The sequence below is a fragment of the Uranotaenia lowii genome, chromosome 2, assembly GCF_029784155.1.
Source record: "Uranotaenia lowii strain MFRU-FL chromosome 2, ASM2978415v1, whole genome shotgun sequence".
Lineage (NCBI taxonomy): Eukaryota > Metazoa > Arthropoda > Insecta > Diptera > Culicidae > Uranotaenia > Uranotaenia lowii.
In genome coordinates, this window is record NC_073692.1 from 281,648,470 (window position 1) to 281,671,007 (window position 22,538).

Here is a 22,538-nt window from a genome sequence, read left to right on the forward strand (position 1 = left end):
TATGGTTACTTGGGCAGTTTTTGAAAGAAAGAAATAATTTTTTGAATCGAATAATTTTGGACTTTGATTCTAAACAAATTCTTTGATTCAAAAGACATTTTTTCAATTGCATATTTATTTGGAAACAAAGTAAATTTTCTTTCAACCAAAGAAAAATGTATTCAATGCAAAGGAATAATTTTATAAAATAAAAACTTCAAACTTAGAAGGTTTTTTGCATTGAGTAAGAATAATTTAAAACGAAAAATCGGTTTGGCTGGTCGTGTGAAAATGTGGATCAGCTCGCTAACTTTTAGCTACTCAGTTCAGAGTGACGGCTACTCAGTTGTCGCCAAAACCGCACCTACTCAGTTCTGACTAAACGGCTTTTACTCAGAACTGACTAACAGCCCTTTTCGCGACAAATGAGGCATAGTTACTCAGAATTCGCGAAAAATTCTGAAGCGGATTTGGCCGCTTTTTTCATGCTAGAATAGTTAAAATCTGTATTATTATTCATACGAATGATGGATTTCTTGATTTGATGAATAGCAAAAGTCGAAATATTGTGCATACACCTTTATTTACAAAAAAAAAATCATAGTCATATTAACATTCAATCCAAATTCATTCGGACCATCATCGCACCTAGTGACCGCCTGGGTAGATTATTTTCGGCATAGTGCCCTGTAATATGAAAAAAAAATCGGATTGATATCAAGAATTCACTTTAAAATAATATTTACCATGTAAATTTTCCAGTATCTGTTGCACGAAAACAAACGAAGTCCGACCGCCTCGCACAAACTGTTCAACATTTACTCAGTTGTCGCCTTCAAGCACTCGAGTTCTCTGAGTGGCGAATTTCCTGCCGTCTGAGTAATCTTTCCGCTAATTTCTGAGTTCATTAAGATCAGCCGTCGGCTGCTTCATACATGTGGCGACGTCTGAGTAAAAGGTAGCCGGGCTCTGGGTATTTCAAATTTAGCGAGAGAGTTAGCTTAGTTAGGAGGATTCAGGATAATGTATGGTAAGTTTATGTTGATTAAAGAATGAATATTGAAGATTTTCAATAAGTGCTTGAAATTTTACAGGACCACGGCCGATAGATGGTTTTCCAAGTCCCTGGATGCCTCAACCGAGGTGACACCGCTCCAATCCAGCGATCAGGTCCACTAAAATTTAAACCGGATGATTCGATTAAAGTGAACCAGTGTGTGACCCAGTGTTTCATTTATTTGTGAATAAAATTAAATTTTAAATTGGAAATCCTTTCTTTTTATTATTCGAAATTCCTAATAGGAATTTCAAAACAACAGATTAATAACGCTTCCAATTGGATTAAATAGAAAATGGTTCAATGAATAAATGCTTTTAAATCTAAATTAAATTACCTTGTGGCAAAAGAAAGCAACTTTGAATAAAAAGAAACTGTTTTTTGTTTCAAAGTATCAATATTTTGAATCAGAGATTTTTCAAAAGAAAAATTCTTTGAAACAAACGAAAATGCATTTGAAACAAAGAAATTTTTATTTATCCCAAAATCAAAGGAAATTTTCCTTTGTTTTCGCTGCACTTTCCTTTGAAGTAAAAAATCTTTTCGCTGCGTGTAATTTCTAGGTATTAATCCGATTTTATTTATATTACAGGGTTCTGAGACGAAATGATGATGGTCCAAATAAATTTACCAAAGCTGAATCTGGTACGGCATACTGGGTCCCGGCCCGAGAGATGTAACCCGACGGGTGAAAAAAAATTTCAACAAGTTTGTAGATTTTTTTAAAAATAAAGGTGTATGGACATTATTTTTACTTTTGTTATTTATCAAATCAACAAATCCATCATTAGTGTGAATAATAATACAGGTTTTACCTATTCTAGCATGAAAAAGTGGCCAAAAACCGCTTCAGAATTATTCGCGCATTCTGAGTAACCAAGACTCAGTTGTCGCGAAAAGGGCTGTTAGTCATTTCTGAGTAAAAGCCGTTTAGTCAGAACTGAGTAGGTGCGGTTTTGGCGACAACTGAGTAACCGTCACTCTGAACTGAGTAGCTAAACACGCTCGTTTTTTTCTAACCATTTTCGAGTTTTTTTCAACCGTTTTTTGGTTTTTCTCTTTGAACTTCGAAAATTGTTGTTTTTTAACCATAGTCAATCGTTAAATTTCAACCATTTAATAAGTTCTGCAGTAAAACTTGCAAAATGGTTAAAAATTCAGCATTTTAATGACTGAAAAATTATCTTTGTTATTGTTTTATTCGTAAATTTTGCAGGGCGTCAGTTGTTTCGGCTTAGTTTTTCCTGCTTTTTTACGGTATCGCCAAATTTACTACAAAAAATAGGAAAATATGAGCTGCCGGCTCCAATGAAACAATTGTTTTGTAAGTATTTATGTGATGAAAGGTTAATCTTAATAAAGTCGGTATCTGATTATATCGAATATTTAGGTCAAGCGATCCGGTTCCGAGTGCTCGCCATGGAAGAAAATAGAATAGGCAAACCTCCTCCGCGACTTAGAAACTGGAAACAGAAATAAAAAATGCACAGCTGCCTGAAAAATCAGACCCGAAAACGAAAATTGTCAACCCGGATGCAGGATAACAATTCCAAAGTATTTCTTAAGGTAAGTTTTTAGCTAAAAAATGAACCTAGTTGGGCTTGTGCGGGAGAGTTATAGGAATGTTCTTCCGGCTCCCTGATATTGAGATAAAGCCCCTCAATAAAAACGATCCAATTTTGTGGTTGGTCTATGGTTCAGTTGAAATAGTTCGTACGAATCTGACCACGCAAGTTCCGATCGGCCTAAGAAAACGCAGAGATAAGTTTCGGATCCAAATAAAATTTAATTTATTTCTTCTTATTTCAGGAACGATGCGAACTTCAATAAAGGCTCATTATGTGGTATTTAGGTATTTGATTGAAGAGTCATTCCGGAAAACCGATGTTGTATTCAAATTATGCTGGTTTGTCTATTCCTGATTCAACTTTGATGGTGCTCATAAACTCTTCATGAGATTTATCGGAACGTGGAAGGACTGCCATAAAAAAATCGGGGTTTTGTAGTGAACCGGATATAGTATACTTTCGGCTTAATGTAGGAAGATTGATTATTATATGAGATGCAGTTAATTAGTTGAACTTGATGGTCAAATAAATGCAAAATTAATATTTTTACGAAAACTTTCCATTTATTTCGAAAAGAATGAATCTTTTCCCAAATAAACGGTTATTTTTCAAGCATTATCCATATTTGAGAGCACGGTTGAAAAATAACCATAGTGCAAGTTCTCTCCGAAATCTCATTTTATGAGTTTTCGCTGAAAACTCATAAAACGACTTGATCCACAAAACTGCCATTATGGTTATTTTTCAAACATTAATGGTTGAAAGTGGCTCAGCGTGAATGTTAGCGAGTTGATATTTTTTGTCAAATTTTGCGATGTTTTTTTAACGTTCTGGCATCAAATGACGAAAGGTACTAAATACTTTCGAAACGCAATTTTTATTCCCTTATTTGTTAAATTATATTTATAAAATATTACAAATATAATTCAAAATATCACCCGTTAACTTAATTATTTAATCAAGTAAACAACAAACTTGAAATAAATTGGAATTCCAAAAAAGCTTTAATATAATGTATTAAGCCGTTACGAATTGTTGTGCCAGTTTGGAAGAAAAGTTAATTTTTATAGTTACTGGTTAGTGATGTACTTCGAATGGTTCCGAAATAAACGAGTTTCCAAATTCAGTTTGTGCCGAAATTACCACGGAAAGAAGTCGATTAAATATGTAAGTACTGAACTTAAATTGAAAAATAGTCTTAGGACGACCGCAGGGTAAGTTTCAACATGGCTGAAGAACATCCGTTTTTATTGTTTTCCGTTAAACGGAGAAATGTGGAATTGCTTTCCATCTTGACTACATATGTAAAATATAAGAAAAATTTACAAAATCAAAAATCGGCCGTGAGTTCTTGGTTTCTGTTCTATCAAATATGAAAAAGAAAGCATTGAGAAATTTGTTACAATCTACTTCCGGTTTGAAAAGGAACCGTGCAAGGCACATGGTCGATAAAACTGAAAGAAGTTTTACACTCTAATTAGTCTTCACTCAGAACTTAACTAAAACACCTCTAAATTCGCAGAGTTGTTAAAAATTCTAGCGTAACATTTCAAAAGGGCGAAACTGCCAAATGTAAGCAAATCGAGTTAATTGTCATTCTGGATGTACGCGATTTCACTTGAGTTGGACGTCCCGCTCCATACGGGGGGTAGAACGCGGTTTCGTATATAGTGAAAATTAACAAAATAAAAATATTTGAACCATTCAAAACACTGAAATTGAATCACACTAATTTTACATGACACAACATGATTTCCTAATTAAAAATTTCATCATTTATGATGCTTCTTTTTATTTAGAGCAAGTTCACTGGTGTTGGGAAAAAGTGGTAGAAAGTGGTTTGACAATCACGGCACATTTTGAAAATTTTGCCATGTAAAAACATTTTCAAGATCTGTGGTCTTCTAGTTTTTTAACAACACGTGTTGTTTTTTCGCATTGCATTGTGAATGAACTGGTAGTCCCAAGCACCATTCTTTTGGCCCTTGCACAAAGCTGATGGCCTCGATCAATCACGGAGTAGCAACCATTGGCGAGGTAGAACTTGTTCTGCTTATCCACGCCAGCGATCATGGAATTTGAAGAGCGTAAGTTGAACAAAGTCTAATTAAATATGTTATCTGAAGCTTTCAATGAATGGTCATATCTAAGCACTTCAAGTTCAATGATTCAAGGTGGATATGAGTAGTCAACTAAGCTAAGCTAAGCGAACACGTGTTGTTTTTTCGCATGCTGTGATGCAAAAATAGTAATATTTCTATCACATACGGCTGAAATAGAAACAGTGTTGAAAAAAAAAATACAACGCCCCATGATCTTGAAAATATTTTTGCATGGTAAAATTTCCAAAAAGTCAAAATTTCTACCACTTTTTCCCAACACCAGTGAACTTGCTCTTACATCTATGTGATGTAGCTTTTTCAGTACAAACAAAAAAAAAATATGAATACTTAACAGCACTGAAGTTTCTTAATCTTTAAATTACACGACACAGAATGTTATAAAAACATAGAATTTGGATTATATCAAATGACACTGAACGTGATAATGTCATGTAAACATACAAACTGTCAAAAATAAGCACAAATGTTTACAATGTGTTAAATCAAGTCGTGCCCCAAAGTATTTTGTTGAAGCGGTTTTCCCTCGAATAAGTTAATCGAATTTGTTAGTTTCCGAAGATCTTCGAGAAGCAGAGATGCTGTTCTGAAAGCGGCTCCACGTTACTCAACTTTGGATCCGGTGTTTCGTTGAAGAAAGTAAATGTGTCAATGTGACACCTAACAAAAATGTGTGAGATAAAAAAAAACCTTAATCGGTCAATAAAATAAATGATAGGTAATAAGTAAAGAAAGTTTTTATTTTTATTATATCAGCGAAACGGCAAAAATTCCGAAAATTGGATTCAAAAATTGACGTAATTTGATACATTTTCGTATCTCAGACATATTTCGATTCTCAGACTCAAAAACACAATTTTTGACGAATTTTCAACCTGACGAGTTAGCCTAGTGGCATGATGTAAGCAAGGGGCTGAAAGAGAAGGAAATTTCCGAGCTGACATTTCAGTACCGCACTGACGTTTTGGTACCAAAATTCCATTGAAATCAAAGGGGAACTGACGTTCTGGTTCCAAAAAGTCAGTCGAAGGTCGGTTTGTATGTGATTTGACAGTTGCTTCAGTCCTTTGGGTGTAGGAGGACCCAAGCAATCAAAAGTCGCGTTTTTACTTAAAGATGAAACTCCGAAGTTAACATTTGGCTGAAAAAATGTTTTACGGGAACTTCAGGTGACTCTTGTCGCGTAAAAGTTACTCAGGAACTTCCATCGCCCTTTGGAAGGTTAAACTATCGATAACGAAACTTCTAAGCGCTTTTAATGGAACTTCTTTAAAGAAGGTTGATAACGTTCGCGTAACATTCTAAAACGCACCATTAAGATACTTGAAGGTGTTTTAAAGAACCTATATGGGAATTCTAAGCGACATGTCAAAAATACCTGTCAATTCCTTGTCATGGTATTTGTTTTGTTTATATCTGTAATGATATTTACAAATGGAATTCAAGATTTTTTCGAATTTTTCTTACAAATATTAATAACAATTATTTCCTCCCTTTTTTCAATAAAGGGATATTGTAGTAACGTGCTACTCTCTTCGCGTCTGTCACTAGAATGCCGAATGTTTCATCCTCTCTCTCTTGCGTCGGATGTCATTTCTACAGGAGTGTTCGTGAAGTACGTAACCGTACGACGGTCATAAATAACGTAACTATAATTAATTAGTCAAGACAATTCCAAGAGTTATTGGCGATACTACAACCCCCCCCCTTAAGTTCAATAAAACAACGATTGGTAATGAGTTTTTATTATTAGATATTCAGGTAAGAAATAGTTTACGAATCGGTTGATTAGATATGAAAGCTAACCTTCAAAAGTTTAATCAAACGACTTTAAACTTTGTTGGTGGTACTCTTGTTCTTTTCTTTACTTCCTTAAGCTCTTCGTTAGTGGTTATCTCATCTTCAACTTTAGTATCCTTCTCAGACTGATCAACACCAACCGATGGTAGACTTGTTGACGACTCTACCGGAACCAATGTTTCGGGATTCTGTGTTTCACTATCCGGTTTCTCAATGTTGAGCTTTTTCAAATGTGCAGAGCTTCGAGAGTATCTCTTTCCTGTAACGGTGGATTCAATGAGGGTGTCGGTTCCAGCTTTGTCGCGAACGATAAACTCTTCATTTGCAAACTCAGTTTGTAATTTGTTATTCTTCCTCATCCGTTTTACAAGCACATGATCATTAACTTCAATGCCACTGTCCTTGGCTCTCCTCTTGTGATCAGCATATTCTTTGCCTTTTTGTTTTACTACCGCATCCTGTTCACGTACCGCTTCATCTTCAGAAAAAATTGAAATCGTTGGAAGCGTAGTATTCATTCTTCGACCGAACATCAGCTCACCTGGTGATTTTCCCGTAGTCGGGTGACGAGTTGCATGTTAGGTAAGCAAGTATTTTCGCAACTCAGCTCTCCAGTCTTTGCCAAGTTCTTGGGAAATCTTGAGACGTTTTAATATTGAACGGTTTTGCCTCTCGACTTCTCCGTTGGATTGCGGCCAGTATAGAATTGTATTCCAGATTTGAACACCATGTGTTTGACAAAATTCTTTAAAATCTCCGCACTGCCCGCTGAACTGAGGTGCATTGTCTGCTTTGATGGCATGAGGAACAGCATATCTGCTGAACATAACGGCTAGTTCACAAATTTCCATGAATCGGGAATAACAATCATAACAATTAAAAGGTGTTGTCCCTCTGGTAAAGGCCCAAGAAAATCAAGGGCAACAATTTGCCATGGAAATGACGGAAGCTGGCTTCGTTGCATGGGCTCTGGGGGATCTGGTGCCGAAACAAGTGTGCACCCTCTGCAGTTCCGCACATATTTCTCGATAGCCATGTTCATTTTTGGCCACCAGACATAAGATCTCATAGATTGTTTCATCATGGAAATTCCTGGGTGCCCTTCATGCCCTGTAGTCATGACCTTGTCTCTTAGTGTCTGTGGTATGATAATTCTGTCACCACGTAATAGAACTCCATCAACATGACATAGCTCTTGAAAGAGAATTTTATACTCCAAGGGAATCTTATCAATTGAATTATCGATTAAACATTGTATGATGTTGGTGATTTCAGAGTCGTTCTGTGATGCTATACGTATATCTTCCCATGACAAAGCCATCGACTGGACCGCTGTGTTTGCTACCATGTGAATGAACAATTCCTCAGAGTTATCAAATGGTTTTGCATCGAGAACTGAAAGACGTGACAAAGCGTCCGCTATGTTGTCTACCTCAGCAATGTGCCTTACCTGATAGTCGAAGGTTTGTAGGCGTAACACCCAGCGTTCGATGCGTGCACAGGGCTTTGAACGTGGAGTGAACAGAAATTCTAACGCTTTGCAGTCTGACAAAATTTCGAACTTTTTCCCAAGTAGGTAGTACTGGAAGCGTTCGACGCTCCACACTATCGCTAATGCCTCCTTCTCTGTCTGACAGTATCTTCTTTCTGTTTCCGTCAGTGACTTTGAGGCGAAACTAATGACTCGGTGTTCGTTGTCGTTGTTGTATTGGATCAACATTGCACCAAGACCACTTGGACTCGCATCAGCCATAAGGGCAGTTCGATCTTGAATTCGATAAAACCCTAGCGTACAAACGTCGGTCATGCAAGTTTTGATCTTATGAAATGCTTGTCTATGAGCTTCTTCCCAAGTGAAAACCACATCTTTTTTCAAGAGGTTACGCAATGGTTCATCGATTGTTGACAAACCAGGTATGAATTTGTTCATATAATTAGCTAAACCTAAGAAGCTGCGAGTTTCTGCCTCGTTTTGTGGTTCACGAAAGGAAACTAATGCTTGAATTTTCGTATCACTCGGCCTTATTCCGAAGCACTTCATCTTGTGCCCCAAGAAATCAAGTTCCGTAACCCGCAGCAGGCACTTTTCCCAATTGAGTTCCACTCCTTGCTTTTTGAACCGAGAAATGATCTATAAAACAAATGATCAACTTTAGATAATGAATTCATTTTATTTATTTTTCTCTCTTTAAATACAAAGTCACTGTAACTGTAAGATTAAATATTCATTTTACCTCATCAAGACGTTCATCGTGTTCCTGCAAGTTCTTCCCTTCTACGATCACATCGTCCAGATACCAGAATGCCCCGACACATCCGGTTAAGATCTGATCCATCGCCTCTTGAAAAAGTTCCGGTGCCGTGACAAGTCCGAACGGGAGGCGTTTGAAACGATACAAGCCCTGGTTGGTGATAAACTTTGTCACATCTCTTGAATCTTCGGCAAGCTCAATTTGGAGAAAGGCATCTCGAATGTCCAGCTTGCTCCAAATACGCCCTTTTCCCAGGCGTGCTAGGTAGTCATCCACAAGTGGCATAGGGTGATGTTCGCGTTGTACAGCTTCGTTCACGCGACGTAGGTCCAAGCATAGTCGAAGCTGACCATCCGCTTTACCTACAATTACTAGAGGTGAAACCCAGCTGGTTGGTCCAGTTTTGATTTCGATTATATCGCGTTTCATCATCTCATCTAATTTTCGATGAACCGACTCTTCCAACGGCAACAGAATTCTTCTCATGGACTGGAACACTGGTGTTATGTTAGGGTCCATACGAATTGTTGCCTGTATTCCTTTAATCTTTGCGAATGGTTGAGATCCTTGTACAGTATTAACATTAAACCCGACCTTCAACACCCCAAGGGCTTTGGCTGATTTATCCCCTAGCAGACACTTTTGGCCATTCTCGACGACCAAAAACTCGCTTCTAATCTTTCTCTTACCAACTTCAATGTCTGCCACAAACGATCCCAAAATAGGTAAAGGTTCATCGCTTCCGTATGCCTTTAAAATTTGTGAGCAACCTTTGGTAGAAGAAATGATTTGTATGCCGTCCTGTTTCAATTTGGACCACACGGAGAATAAAGTACAGTTTTTTCAACAATATTCCGCCTATATTGAACTATATTTCTGATTGATTCTCGGCTAACTATAAATATTAAGCTTTCAACTATAACTATAATAGATTTCTCGGATTGGAATGTACATTCAAATATAAATATAATAAATTGAACAATATCGTATGATTGGTTTTATACATTCAACTATAGATATAGTATGTTAAACTATATCGTATGATTGGTTTTTTGCATTCAACTGTACATATAGTAGATTAAATTATATCGTATGATTGATGTTTTGCATTCAACCGTATTTATATGTTAGATTCAATTAAATGTCTATAGTTAATTTTACGCTTCCAACTATAGCTACAGTAGTTTCCAATATATTTTTCGGATTGGTTCTGTTGTGTTAAATCATAAATATTATTAATGAAATTTACACATAATTTATATTTTTATTAGATTCGTCTATTAACATAATAATTTCACTTCACACACAATGAAAATAAATCACTTAACCGTCGCATGCTATAGCGATGTTCGCGGTCACTTTTTCTTTCGGTCGTCAATGGCTGCAATTTATCCCCAGAAGTGCACTATGCGTTTCTCCAATAGATCCTTCTGTGCACAAAAATGCAAGACCATGCAGTTTCCAATTGTGTCTTCATAATGGGCCGCACGAATGATTTGCCCGGATAGGTTAGGCTTGCACGTTCCAAGCTTCTCCAAATTCCCTCGAAGCAGTCTCCAATTGAACAGATTCATCCTGCAAAAGGATATATTTTCGAACAATAAATTTAAAAAAAATGAACGGAGCTCACCTTTCAACTTTTGGGAATCGGCACCTAACGTAAGATGCTAATTTTTCAACGTCCACTATAGGTTCTTCTTAAAACCTGTCGCCGCAAACATCAGGTGAGACGGGAACGGTCACTTAGACTGATGGTCGCTGTTGTGGTTCCTCCTCTCAGGAACTCACAATTTCTCCCCGGAGCTACGGATGATGCCGGAAACACTAACTGATGGCTGGATTGCTGAAGATTGAACCGGTCCGCATGCTCAAGGAAATTTTGGCTCGAATTCCCCGAAAAACATTGCCTGGTCGTTGTTTTCCCACAAAAAAGTTTCGTTGCGGTTGATTTTTTCATTTTTTCTATTTTTGCACTACACTCATGTGATCTAATACACAAATTCTTGTTTAAATCAAGGCTATTGAAGCAATCAACAATATAAATATTTGGTCTTTCAGCAGTTTCAATTGAACCTTTTATATTTATAGTTGAGAGCTAAAATTCTATCATACAATTGTAGTTGAATCAATCATATTCACAGTTGAATCAATTATACCATTACAGTTGAATCTATTATATTCATAGTTGATTGCATAAGGTCAATCAGCAGTTTGTAGTTGAATCTATTGTATTTATAGTTGAATGCATAAAATAAATCATACAGTTGAATGCATTATATTGATAGTTGATTGCGTAAGGACAATTAGAGGTTTGTAGTTGAATCTATTATATAAGAAGTTGAATGCGAAAAAATCAACTGCATTTCGATTATTGGTATAACAAGCTGAAATAATTGGAACAACTGTCGTCTTTTTTCTCCGTGCACATTTTGCCAGTTATCAAATTGGCGTCAGCGCCGGAATCGACAAGTAATTCGACTTTGACACCTCCAATCAAACACGCGATAACGTTTGACTCATTCCCGGAATAAAAGGCGTAATACACCTTCGCCTGGCTATTCTCTTCGACGGCCTCGTTCTTGGGAGGATCCAAGGGAACAGCATTTGCAATCAGTTGAATATTGTTGAGATTCTTTCCAGACTGATTTCCGGAGCCTTGGTCATTTTTCTTCTTGCGGCATTTCTCCTCCACATGACCGTAAATCTTACAATACGGACACATTTTTCCCCTAGCGGGACAGATCCTGGAAGAGGCAAAGTGTCCTGGCCCACCACAATTGTAGCACGTCTTTTCGAATGCGACCTTTCTGGAGGAATCCAAATTTGGTCTTTGGAAACCTGCTCGTTCTGAGAAACTTTTTCTGGGATAAGCTTGATTGTCTCTTCTTTGACGCAAAGGCTGTCCAATAGGTTGATATTTCCAGTTGGTGCCGAGATTGCTTCCATTTGGTGTTCCACACTTTCCTGGACGATACCTAGTGCCTCAATTTCGTCGAAAGGTAGGTCTTTCAACAGAATACGACGTCGGACTTCGTTAGAAGAACATCCTTCAACGATTGCGTCAGTCAAATATATTCCACTCAAAATTTGACTGACTTCTGAACCGTATTTCTCGATCCCGCATTCCACAATCTGTTGCTTTAGACGAATTATAAAGTCTGCGAATCGCTCACCCGTCTTTTGAGTCATTTGGCGTAGTTTACGACGCTCAGAAGTACTTTGATGACGTGGTTCGAAGAATTCATCCAGCTTCTCAACAGCGACATCGTACCATTTGGGAACAACAGCGACTAAAGGAATGTGATCGCTGTCTTTCAAATTTTTGAATACGGTCTGAAGTGCTGGTCCACCCAAATGGAGGAGCTTGGCCTTCATCATATACTGGTCATCAATACCATAGGCTGCAAAATAGCACTCTAGAGACTCCTTCCAGGAGCGCCATTCTTTGGCAAGCTTACTTGACTCAATTTGATTACAACGAAACGGGGGCACAGGCATCTGTAAATTGAAGAATAATCGTTTTTACTACCTGTACCTATCTTGAGTTTGTTTTTCTGAGAAATGTAATTCAACATCTATAACGGCATTAATTGAGTTCTCATTATTATACATAAACTTTGTTTAATCGTATACGTTGAAATTGGTTTCTACTGGTAAAAGCAACTGTTAAATGTTCAATGCACCAATGTTATGGTCGAAACTAATCAGGTCGTTGTTAAATGAAGCAAGTCAAAATCTATCAAAGTCAATTGGAATAATACAGGTGATCTTTTCTACCTGTTTCGACCAACTTCATTGAACCGACTCATAATTTATTCAACCCTTTTTCAATATGCCCCGGAGAAATCAATCTCGTTGGCATTAGATATCATGAGGAACATTTTTCAGTCACTGGACCCTGGAGAATGGTTTCTCGCCGTCCAACATTTATCAGGAGGAATAATTTTCCTGCCCGTTGACCCTGGAGACAATGATCTCGCCGTCACACGTTTGGAGGATTAACTTTTCGCCAATTGATCCTGGAGAATGAATTCTCGCCATCAATCGCGTATCAGGAGGAACACTTTCCTGCCAGCTGACCCTGGAGAACTAAATCTCGCTGTCATTCAATCGTCTGGATGAACACTTCCTGCCAATTGACCCTGGAGAAACTTTTCTCGCCGTCTTGCTTCTTCCGGAGGATTATTTTACCTGCCATTTGACCCGGAGAATTCATTCTCGCTGTCGGATTCACAACACACGAAAATTTTATATTTAATTAATTTTCTCTATGAGAATTTCCACCCTTGCACAAGAAAACATGTTTGGAATTCCGAGGAACTTTCCTGCCAATTCACACGGTTAATGGCGGCTTTCACTTTCGCAACAGCAAAAAAAAAATACACCTCATGGGCTAGCGCTCTGCCCTTTGGGCCCCATTTGTCTTAACTTTTCTTCAGCTTGTACCTCACAAGCGGTGTTCGCAAAACAAATAGAATTCGCGATATTTCCTCACTATCACAATTTTAACTCACCTTAAAATGATGTTAGGCGTCTCCGAAATCAATAACCAGTAATTTCTTTCCGCTAATATAATAATTTTCTGCTTTCCGCGTGGGTTTTTTCACTCGTCCTCGGAGCCAGTTGTAGTAACGTGCTACGTCTGTCACTAGAATGCCGAATGTTTCATCCTCTCTCTCTTGCGTCGGATGTCATTACTACAGGAGTGTTCGTGAAGTACGTAACCGTACGACGGTCATAAATAACGTAACTATAATTAATTAGTCAAGACAATTCCAAGAGTTATTGGCGATACTACAGATATATTTATTTCCAGAAACCGATTTCAATATTCTATAACACCGGATCTGGGCTGGCAGTTTTGTGCCAACACTTTGCCACCTGTAAAAATAGCTTTGATTAGAGAATATCTATCTGTCCGAGAAAAACTCACCCTTGACTTGTTATCAGGTTGCTAGAATATAGAGGAAAATAAAAAAATTATATCAATTTAACAAAAATTCGTAAAACAGAATCTCACCTTGCTTCAGCGTACGAAACAAAAACAAACTCCTAATTGACAACTCCATTGCTGATTTTCCAGCAAACTAGATCAATTGCTGGAAAGTCCAGAAATTTGAAAACCGATTGCTGATTTTTCAGCAAAAATGACAAGAACACAACCGAAAGCTGAAAAATCCAGCAATTCGAAAACCGATTGCTGGTTTCCAGCAAAAATTTGGATTGCTGAACGTTTCCAGCATCCTTTTTGCTGGAAATCGAGGCAAAAATTTACAGTGTACACTGTAAATTTTTGCCTCGATTTCCAGCAAAGATTTTTGCTGGAAATGTTCAGCAATCAATCTTTTTGCTGGAAACCAGCAAACATGATTCGTTTTGCTGACTTTTCCAGCAATAGCTCTGGTTTGCTGAAAATTTCCAGCAATCGAATCGTATTGCTGGAAAATCAGTAACCGATCTGTCAGATTTGGACTTAGTTTATTTCCGTGATATTAAGTTCAGGTCAGTCTAGAAAGTGTGGAAGTTAGGTGAGGCCCAAGCAACCAAAAGTCTCGTTAAAAAGGTCAAACACAGCTTAATCAGCATAATCAATGTGCTGAAGTTCGTTTTATTCAGCCCAAAATTTAATTTCTTATTGAAACTTTGAAGTTCCATTACAGATTTGAACGGCCTTCTATTCAGCCCACAAGTAAATGTTTAATCAGCAAAAACAAAAAAGTTATCTCCTCTCCTCTCTTACTTTGGTCACCACCAGCCCGCCCATGTGGTGCTGCCGGTTTCTCGGCATCCATCTTTGTTCCTCCTGTTGGGAGGGGGGGCTCGTTCAATTGATTTACATAAAGTGGGCCATAGACTACACGAATGGACTGTACAAATTCGATGATTCCACGACGATTGTTTGATTTAGGCTCGCCCACACACTATACAAACATATTTCACGCGAACACAAACGATTGCTGGCGAAAACAGCAACAGCAACAAAAAAGCCATCTCCACCCCGGCTGGGAGGATGGTTTGTACAAAATATTTCGATCCCGACCGATTTTACTCCAACCGTTTGGGCGCTCATTCAAGCAGTGCCATACACTATGCAAATCGTGTTTACAGCGACAAAATTTCATCGCATTTGTACAAATGTTGTGTAGTCTGTGGCCCGCTTAACACTTTAAATATACATAGTTGATCAGAAAATAAAAGTAACGATAAAATCTAACATCAAGTACTACAAACAAAACGATATCATCTTAACATTGAAGCTCGTAAGCAGTTCACAGACAAATCCGGGGTCATATTAAAATCCAATTCGCTACAATTATCATTAAACACTATACACGTTGCGCTGATAAGCTCGTTCTTTTCGTAAAGTGTACGATGAAAACCAAACCGAAGGAATTCACGACCTCTTAGTTGTCTAGGCAACACGTTGAAGTCAATTCTCTCACGAATGTTTTTTTTTTTTTTTTTTTTTTTTTTAAATTTTTTATTGGCTTTACCTCTATAACATAACCGGCCAAGTGTTGATTACTGTTCTACTTACATATCTAATTCACATTCAATTACAAAATTAGCTATTGTTTTATATAATTCAATGTCTTTCTTTTTCAGTATCAAATGTATATCGGGTGGAATTCCTTTTTTCATTAAAATTCGCCAAATAGGTCTACGAAGATTTTCAAATCTGCTGCATGCGAAGATAATGTGATCAGGATCTGCGATGGATTCGCCACAACTGCACGTAGCATCCAATAGGATACCATTCCTAGTGAGATGAGCAGGAAGTCGTGAATGATTTGATATTAATTTGGAAAGGATTACAATTTGTCTGCGGTTGAGATCCAAGCTACTAAACCATGGTTGGAGCGAAACGTTAGAGATGATGCTGTGACAGAAACGTCCTTTAGTTCCTGAATTCCATTTTGCTTGCCATTTGTACATTGTTGTACGCCGAATCGGAAACTGGATGTCGAATGATGTTAAAATATAATCTGCTGTACCACCATTGATGCACGCACTTTTCGCCTCTTGATCTGCCAACTCGTTCATTGGAATACCTCTGTGAGACGGAACCCATATCAGATGGATCTCGTACCCCATTCTTTGACCTTCAAGAATGGATTCTTTTATATCGTACCAAGCAACGGGATATTTTTGATTGATGTTGATTTTTTGCAGGCTCGTGAGACAACTCAAACTATCGGTTAGAATAATATACTGAGCAACAGGAAGACTTACGATCATTTTCGCAGCATGCCTGATTGCCAGAAGCTCTGCCATATAAACGGATGCTTTACTGTCGAGTTTGATTCCTTCTGCAGGTGTTCCAAAGTTATTTACCACAGCATAACCTGTCCCGTGTATATCTTTCGACCCGTCAGTTGCCAAGATTTTCGCGTTGGCATACACTTCCAAGAGATAATTTGACACCAAATCAGCTGCCGATGAGTTCTGGTGTTCTAAACATAACCGTTTAACAGTGAGATCAATGGATATTTTTGTTCTTACAACTTCACGGTTGAACATGTAGCATGGGAGATTATTTAGAGGCTGTTCAAGTGGAATGAATTCGTTTAGCATTCTTGTTGCGCGGTGTATTCCCGTATCCACTAAGCCACTGTCCAAGATCGGTCTGGAATATTGTCGATGCCAAGAAAGGAGTGATGCTCTTTTATTTACAAAACGCATGACCGCAAGTTCTCTTCTTTGTTGCAGCGGAATAATACCAGCCATCACTTCGAGTGAACCTGTGTGGGTGGTTTTTGTGGAGCCCAAACAGATTCGAATTCCTGCCCATTGTAGTCTATCCAAAATAATGGCTTCTTTTTGTGTTAGCTCCGTCATAAATATGGAACCGTATTCCAATATTGATCTCACACATGACTTAAAAATAACTAACATTGCTGCTGGATGTGCTCCCCATAACTGGCCCGATATGCTTCGTAAATATTGCCAAATTTTTGCTTCAGGAAGAATTCCGGAAAGCTGGAAAACCTATAAAATTGTACCAATTCCTAAAAGTGGCCATGATCCGATTTCTCCTTCTGCTGTTCGTCCAATCGCGTTAGCTTCATGTTTTCGCAAAGTGTATGAACTCATAATCAAAGATCGACTAGAACATTTCATCGAAAACAACAACCTGTTCCCTTCAGCTATCAACGGTTTTAGGAAAGGACGAGGAACAATGGATGCGTTGTTTCCACTGATTAACGAAGCTTCCTTAGCTTTGAAAAGAAGAGAGCATGTGGTGATATGTAGCCTCGATATCAAAGCCGCCTACGGCAACGTGGAAATTAATGTTCTGGTCCGAGAATTACGCTCATTAACAGTCCCCGAATGTCTAGTAAAAAGTATCTTCCATCTGTTTGAAGAAAGGAATTTGTGCATTTCAAGTGGATTAGATTCAATATCTAGGACAACGTGGAAAGGCCTTCCTCAGGGATCTCCACTAAGTCCGTTATGCTTTAATGTTGTGATCAGTGGATTGATCAACAGTGTCCCTTCTGATGTGATAACCGTAAATTACGCCGATGACACAACAATTGCTGTAAGAGGAACCTCACTGGAGCATAGTTGCGAATCTCTCCAAAGGGCAGTGGATATAGTTGTGGAAAATATTTTCGACCTTGGGTTAGAACTTTCGCCGACGAAATGTAAGTGCCTCCTGATCTCGAAACAACAATGCGATAATCCTCCAGAAATAAACATCGGCGGTTGCACTTTGGAATACGTCAGATCCCTGAGGTTACTCGGCATGTACCTCACACGAAATCTGTCGTGGTCGTGTCATATTAGAGAGGTTCAGAAACGTACAGCTCTCACGAATGTTTGTGCCAGAGCTGCGGTTGCTCCCGTAGAATGAAAAGAAATTATTGAAATTGACTCAGCAATCTATATCACTTTTCAGCATGCTTGTCGATATCGTATTATCAGTCAGAACGATGGCTTTGATCATAGAAAGGCGCTTACCGACCACGCTTTCCATGATACTTCCAGTTTTCTCTTGATCATGAACATGTGCAGTCAATAATTTTCTGGAACAGTGACCATCGCTTTCCATTTTTGTCACTCCGGCAGCGAGACCTTCGAAATTCAGTCAGAATATTTTATTGTGACTGACAGATTTTGAAAATATCAATCAATTTCGCTTGTCCCGATATTTTTCGTCGTATTTAAAATACTTTCAAAATATTAAAAGAATTCGATGACAACTGACCGTTAAATTTATCTGAAATTTTACGTTTTTTTCTGAATTCCACGTTGAAACGGGAAACGCATTCTTCCTTCTAAAATGTTTTAAAAATAAACTCTGAATTTTGTAAAGAAATATAATATCTTAATCTGAAATTCCAGCAATTAGAATTTGCATAAAAAAATCGGTTCCCGAAGATTTAAAAACTTTTTATTTCCGTGACACAAAAAAAATTTGCTCGCAAATGATCACATGAAAAACGAAATGCGACGAAAGAAAAAAAAATTTCCAGCAGTAGTCGTCTTAGTTACTGATAATTATAATTTCATTCAATCTTTTTTGGGGAGTCAGCTTCAACCAAAATGTTATTTTCAACAAAACATATAGCCATGACAATTCCGTTTGACGAACAATCAGTGATAGTGGGGACTGTGATATTTTCATTTCATAGAATATCGTTGACTAAACCAACATGTGGATAGGAAGTGTGGCAATATTTTATAAAAACTCGACTTAGAATTTTCTCCCGGACATTTGCAGCTCTGGTTTGCGCATTCATGTTTCAGAGCAGCAATTTTCCAACGAAGGCCGCTTTTAGGTTTGAATGCTAAGTATTTTTGGTACTTTTGAAAAAAAAAAACGATTATGAAGAGTCAACTCAAAAATACTTTTTGGAATCTGGAAAGATAGAAAAACGTACATTTTTTCAGGTTGTTCGAGCTGGAAACGGACGCATTGCTTCAATCGCTGGATCCGAATACTTATGAAAGAGTTTACATTTGTGATTTGTGTTCCAATGTTACGACAGAACCGATATGCCAAACATGTCAGTTCAGCAGCAAAGAGCCCGACTTTGTCGTTCCTCTCAATGAAGACTTTGAAAATTTCATAAAACCAGCTGTAGTAACTCCATCGACTACAGTAAAGCCGAAACGAATGCGACTTCAAAGCGAGGACGAAGATGGAAAATTTAAGGTAAGATGATGTGCTTAAAGAGTGCCTACTTGTTCTCAAAAAATATTGTTCTATTGTAGATAGTAGAAATACATAAAAAGAATAGATCAGAAAATAATGAAGGCTTCATCTGTCCTGAATGCGGGATAAAATCCGATAAAGAATCATGCACTCAAAACCATGATATCAGCATTTCCCAAAGCTTGTTGAAAATAAACAATGATGAAATTTATTTAAAGGTAGGGTGAAGTGTTGTGAAATTAATTTGAAATAATTGTCTTTTCTAAATTGTAGAAAATGAATCCACAGAAACGAGATAAATCTGAAAGTGATGGTTTCATTTGCCCTGAATGTGGAATAAAATCAAATAAAGAAACATGCTCCGAAAATCACAGCTTCAGCGTGCCTCAAAATATGTGTGATATATGTAATTTGACATTCGAATCAATTGCCGACTGGATGAATCACATGAAAAAACATAACCAGACCCTCAGTAGTATTTTGTTCTGTAATCCGAATGTAGCTTTTCTTATCACTCCTGTGAACTTGAATGAATTGTCATCGGAAGAAAATTCTTATTTATGCACTTCCACTACAATGGATCCTTCAAACTACATCGCTAATATGGTCAAACAGGAAACTCTTGAAGAAAGCCACGTTATTAAATCCAATGAAGCATCTACCGAAAATGATTCAACTCTGCCTACATCTACTACGGATGATGTATATTGCAACGAGAGCACAAACTTGCCGGTCTCAGGCATCAGTGATAATATGTTTCATATTTTTGACAATTTAGAAGAAATTCAGCAGTTACCTGATAATATTATTGAGCAAAGCAAAGTAAGCTTGGTAAATCTCATGGAAACAATAGATTATTCTTCTTTTCATTTTAGAACCTTAACCAAACGACATCGAACTCTGTTTCAAGTCCGGTTTATGAAAACTCAAGTGTTTATCTAGCTAGAGTTGCTGACATACTCATAAGGGACGAAGATGTTACTAAAACTTCCCTGCCAGAAAACAGAGTTTATCCTCGCTGTGATGAATGTGAAGAGAATTTCGAGGATATTGAGTCACTATGTTCACACTTTCTAAACAACAATAACCATGAGAAGGCTTATATCAAGTGTCAATTCTGTACCCGTCGCTATACAAAACCTTACTGGTTCAGATGTCATCTACAGAATCACACCAATCTCTTGCCTATAGTATGCCCATTTTGTGATGCTTCTTTTCTAACTCGACGAATCTATGAAGAACATCTAAAAACTGTACATTCCTTGAGTGGATTCGATATCGATGCCATGATTGAATCGATGAGCAGTAATCAAACAAACCATATTATGTGTATGAAATGTGGAAAGTGGATCAAATCCGAGAAACACTACGATTTACACATGAAAGCTCACAATCTGGCTAAAGCTAAAAAGGTTTCACGATCCATTTATGTAAGTCGTTAATCATTGAAGTTAAAATTTCTTATATTGTTTACAGAACGGCGACACTTTACCAGCAAAAACAATTGCCCCGAAAAATAAGTCAAATCAATTGCCAAAAAAACCCAAAAATAAAACGACAGCAGCAGTCCCACATTTAAGAGAGGTGAGACAGTTATTTTAGTTGTTCCCTGTAGAGATGATCGAACTATTACTTTTTTAGAACGTTACAGCGAAAAACCTTCAACTTGTTACCCAGAAGAATGTTTCTCTGGCCAAAAAAGAATCGCAGGACCCGATTCACATCTTTGAATGCAATGTATGTTCTACCACCATCAAATCCATCGAAGAGGTTCGTGAGCATCTCTCGAATCATGCCCGGAGCCGGCTGTTCAAGTGTGAAGCTTGCTCAGAAAGATTCCCGACTACGCTACTGCTGCAGCAACATGACTGCAAGAATCGCCAAAATGGTGGAAGAAGTGACAAAAGGAGGCTTCAAACTCGCTGTACAGATTCCACTGGATCATATGTTTGCAACAAATGCCCACTAAAGTTTAACCAGCTAAATGACTTTCTATTGCATAGAGCGATAGATCATTGACTGGTGTTTTTGATCGATCAAAGTTATCTTATTTTTGGTGTAGGGTTTTTTTCATGTTATCTTTTATCTGTAAAACAATTTGGGGTTTAAAAGTTAAACATCGTTTATGATTAGTTAAAATGTAGTATTGTTATGTCATTAACATGTTCTGTCCCTCGACCAAATAATTTACCTGTTTTGCATTGGTACATTAATTCAGACAAGAAAAAATACCCATCTCGTAGTCTTTTTTAATAGTCGTTGACCCAGGCTACAAATTCCTTCTTTTGGAATTGTGTTCCAATATAAAGAAAGTGACCGCGTCCTCTCCTTCTTGTTACTGGTTTCATAGATATAATAAGCCGAGCCCCTGATCTTGACCATCCCTTCTATCTTTCCTTAGAAAGTAGGCACTCTAGCTTTCGCTAGGGCACTCGTATCCTCGTTCAGCATACACCTATTTATGACATTTCCTGTTGACTCAAGACCTGAACTTTTCTCAATGGTTTAAGTTCCGAGTTTCGACTTCTCGAGATCCGATATTCTGCACGTCGTGTGCCGATCAATCACGTGTTGCTCATCTTAGACTCCTGCCCAGGGCCGGATTAAGCCATAAGGGGCCCGGGGCAATTTTCCTCGGGGGCCCCCTATGATTCGATTTTTTTTTTCAAATTCTATCCAAGAGAATACAAAACCTTTTAAACGTGTAAAATAACTGGAGATGAGTTCAGTATACTATCTTCAAATAGTTATGTTGTCCAAGGTTGCCGAAGTCACAGAAAAATCTGTAATTTCACAGGGTTTTGAGCAAATTTTCATCACAGAATCTGTGTCACAGAACACAGAATTTTGAAATATTCACAGATTTCACAGAATTTTTAAATTTTAATTTATTTTCTAAATTATTATTTTTTTGGCCACTATCAAATTTAGATTTCTTACTTTGAAATAGAAAAATATGATAAGACTGGTAATGGTAGTAGATTTTGCCCAACTTAAATGTGATAAAGACCCAATATATCATAAATTTTCTTTGAAATTCAAGGAAATAGCATCACAGAAAACTATCACAGAATTTTTGGGTAAAATCACAGAAATTCAGAATTTATTTTCTCAAAAACACAGAATTTTTTTTCGGCAACCTTGATGTTGTCTGCGTAGAAGATAGTTTCTGGTATCTACAAATAAAAATTGTTAATTAATCACGTGCAAACATGGCGAAAGGAAAGAGTTCAGAAATTTCTCAAAACGAATGCTCTGATTTGAGCTGCAAATTGCAAAATTTAATTCTCATTTTTTTAATACCCTTATCATCAACTATAATTCTGTGATTTAGAAAAATTATCGGATAGATATTTTAAATGATTTTTATTAAGAACATCATTGATCATATGGTTTGTGCTTTATCGAGAAATACTAACCAAATGACAATTGGGAAGTATCATGAAGATTTGAAATATAGAATACAAAATAAAAAAAAAATTAACAAAATAATTAAATTCAAATTCCATAGAGATACAGATATAAGAGTTTAAGAATTCAAAACTTTAAATCAGGTTCTATTCAGGACCAAAATTTAGTGTCTCATGAAAATGAATCTCA

At 37.4% G+C, this 22,538-nt stretch overlaps 1 protein-coding gene and 1 long non-coding RNA gene across 2 annotated transcripts; both read left to right on the forward strand.

Annotated features, from left to right (window-relative positions):
- The first annotated feature begins 2,251 nt into the window (after nucleotides 1-2,251).
- Nucleotides 2,252-3,021, forward strand: LOC129743985 (uncharacterized). The gene is made up of 3 exons (XR_008736770.1): nucleotides 2,252-2,360; nucleotides 2,427-2,602; nucleotides 2,846-3,021. It is a non-coding gene; the product is annotated as an uncharacterized LOC129743985 (long non-coding RNA).
- A 616-nt stretch (nucleotides 3,022-3,637) lies between these two features.
- LOC129746605 (zinc finger protein 236-like) lies at nucleotides 3,638-21,033 on the forward strand. Its single transcript, XM_055740343.1, has 7 exons — nucleotides 3,638-3,771; nucleotides 18,674-18,938; nucleotides 18,998-19,156; nucleotides 19,212-19,760; nucleotides 19,814-20,350; nucleotides 20,415-20,522; nucleotides 20,580-21,033. Coding segments are annotated over exons 1-7 (1,998 nt in total). The 5' UTR covers nucleotides 3,638-3,769; the 3' UTR covers nucleotides 20,958-21,033.
- The last annotated feature ends 1,505 nt before the right edge of the window (nucleotides 21,034-22,538 follow it).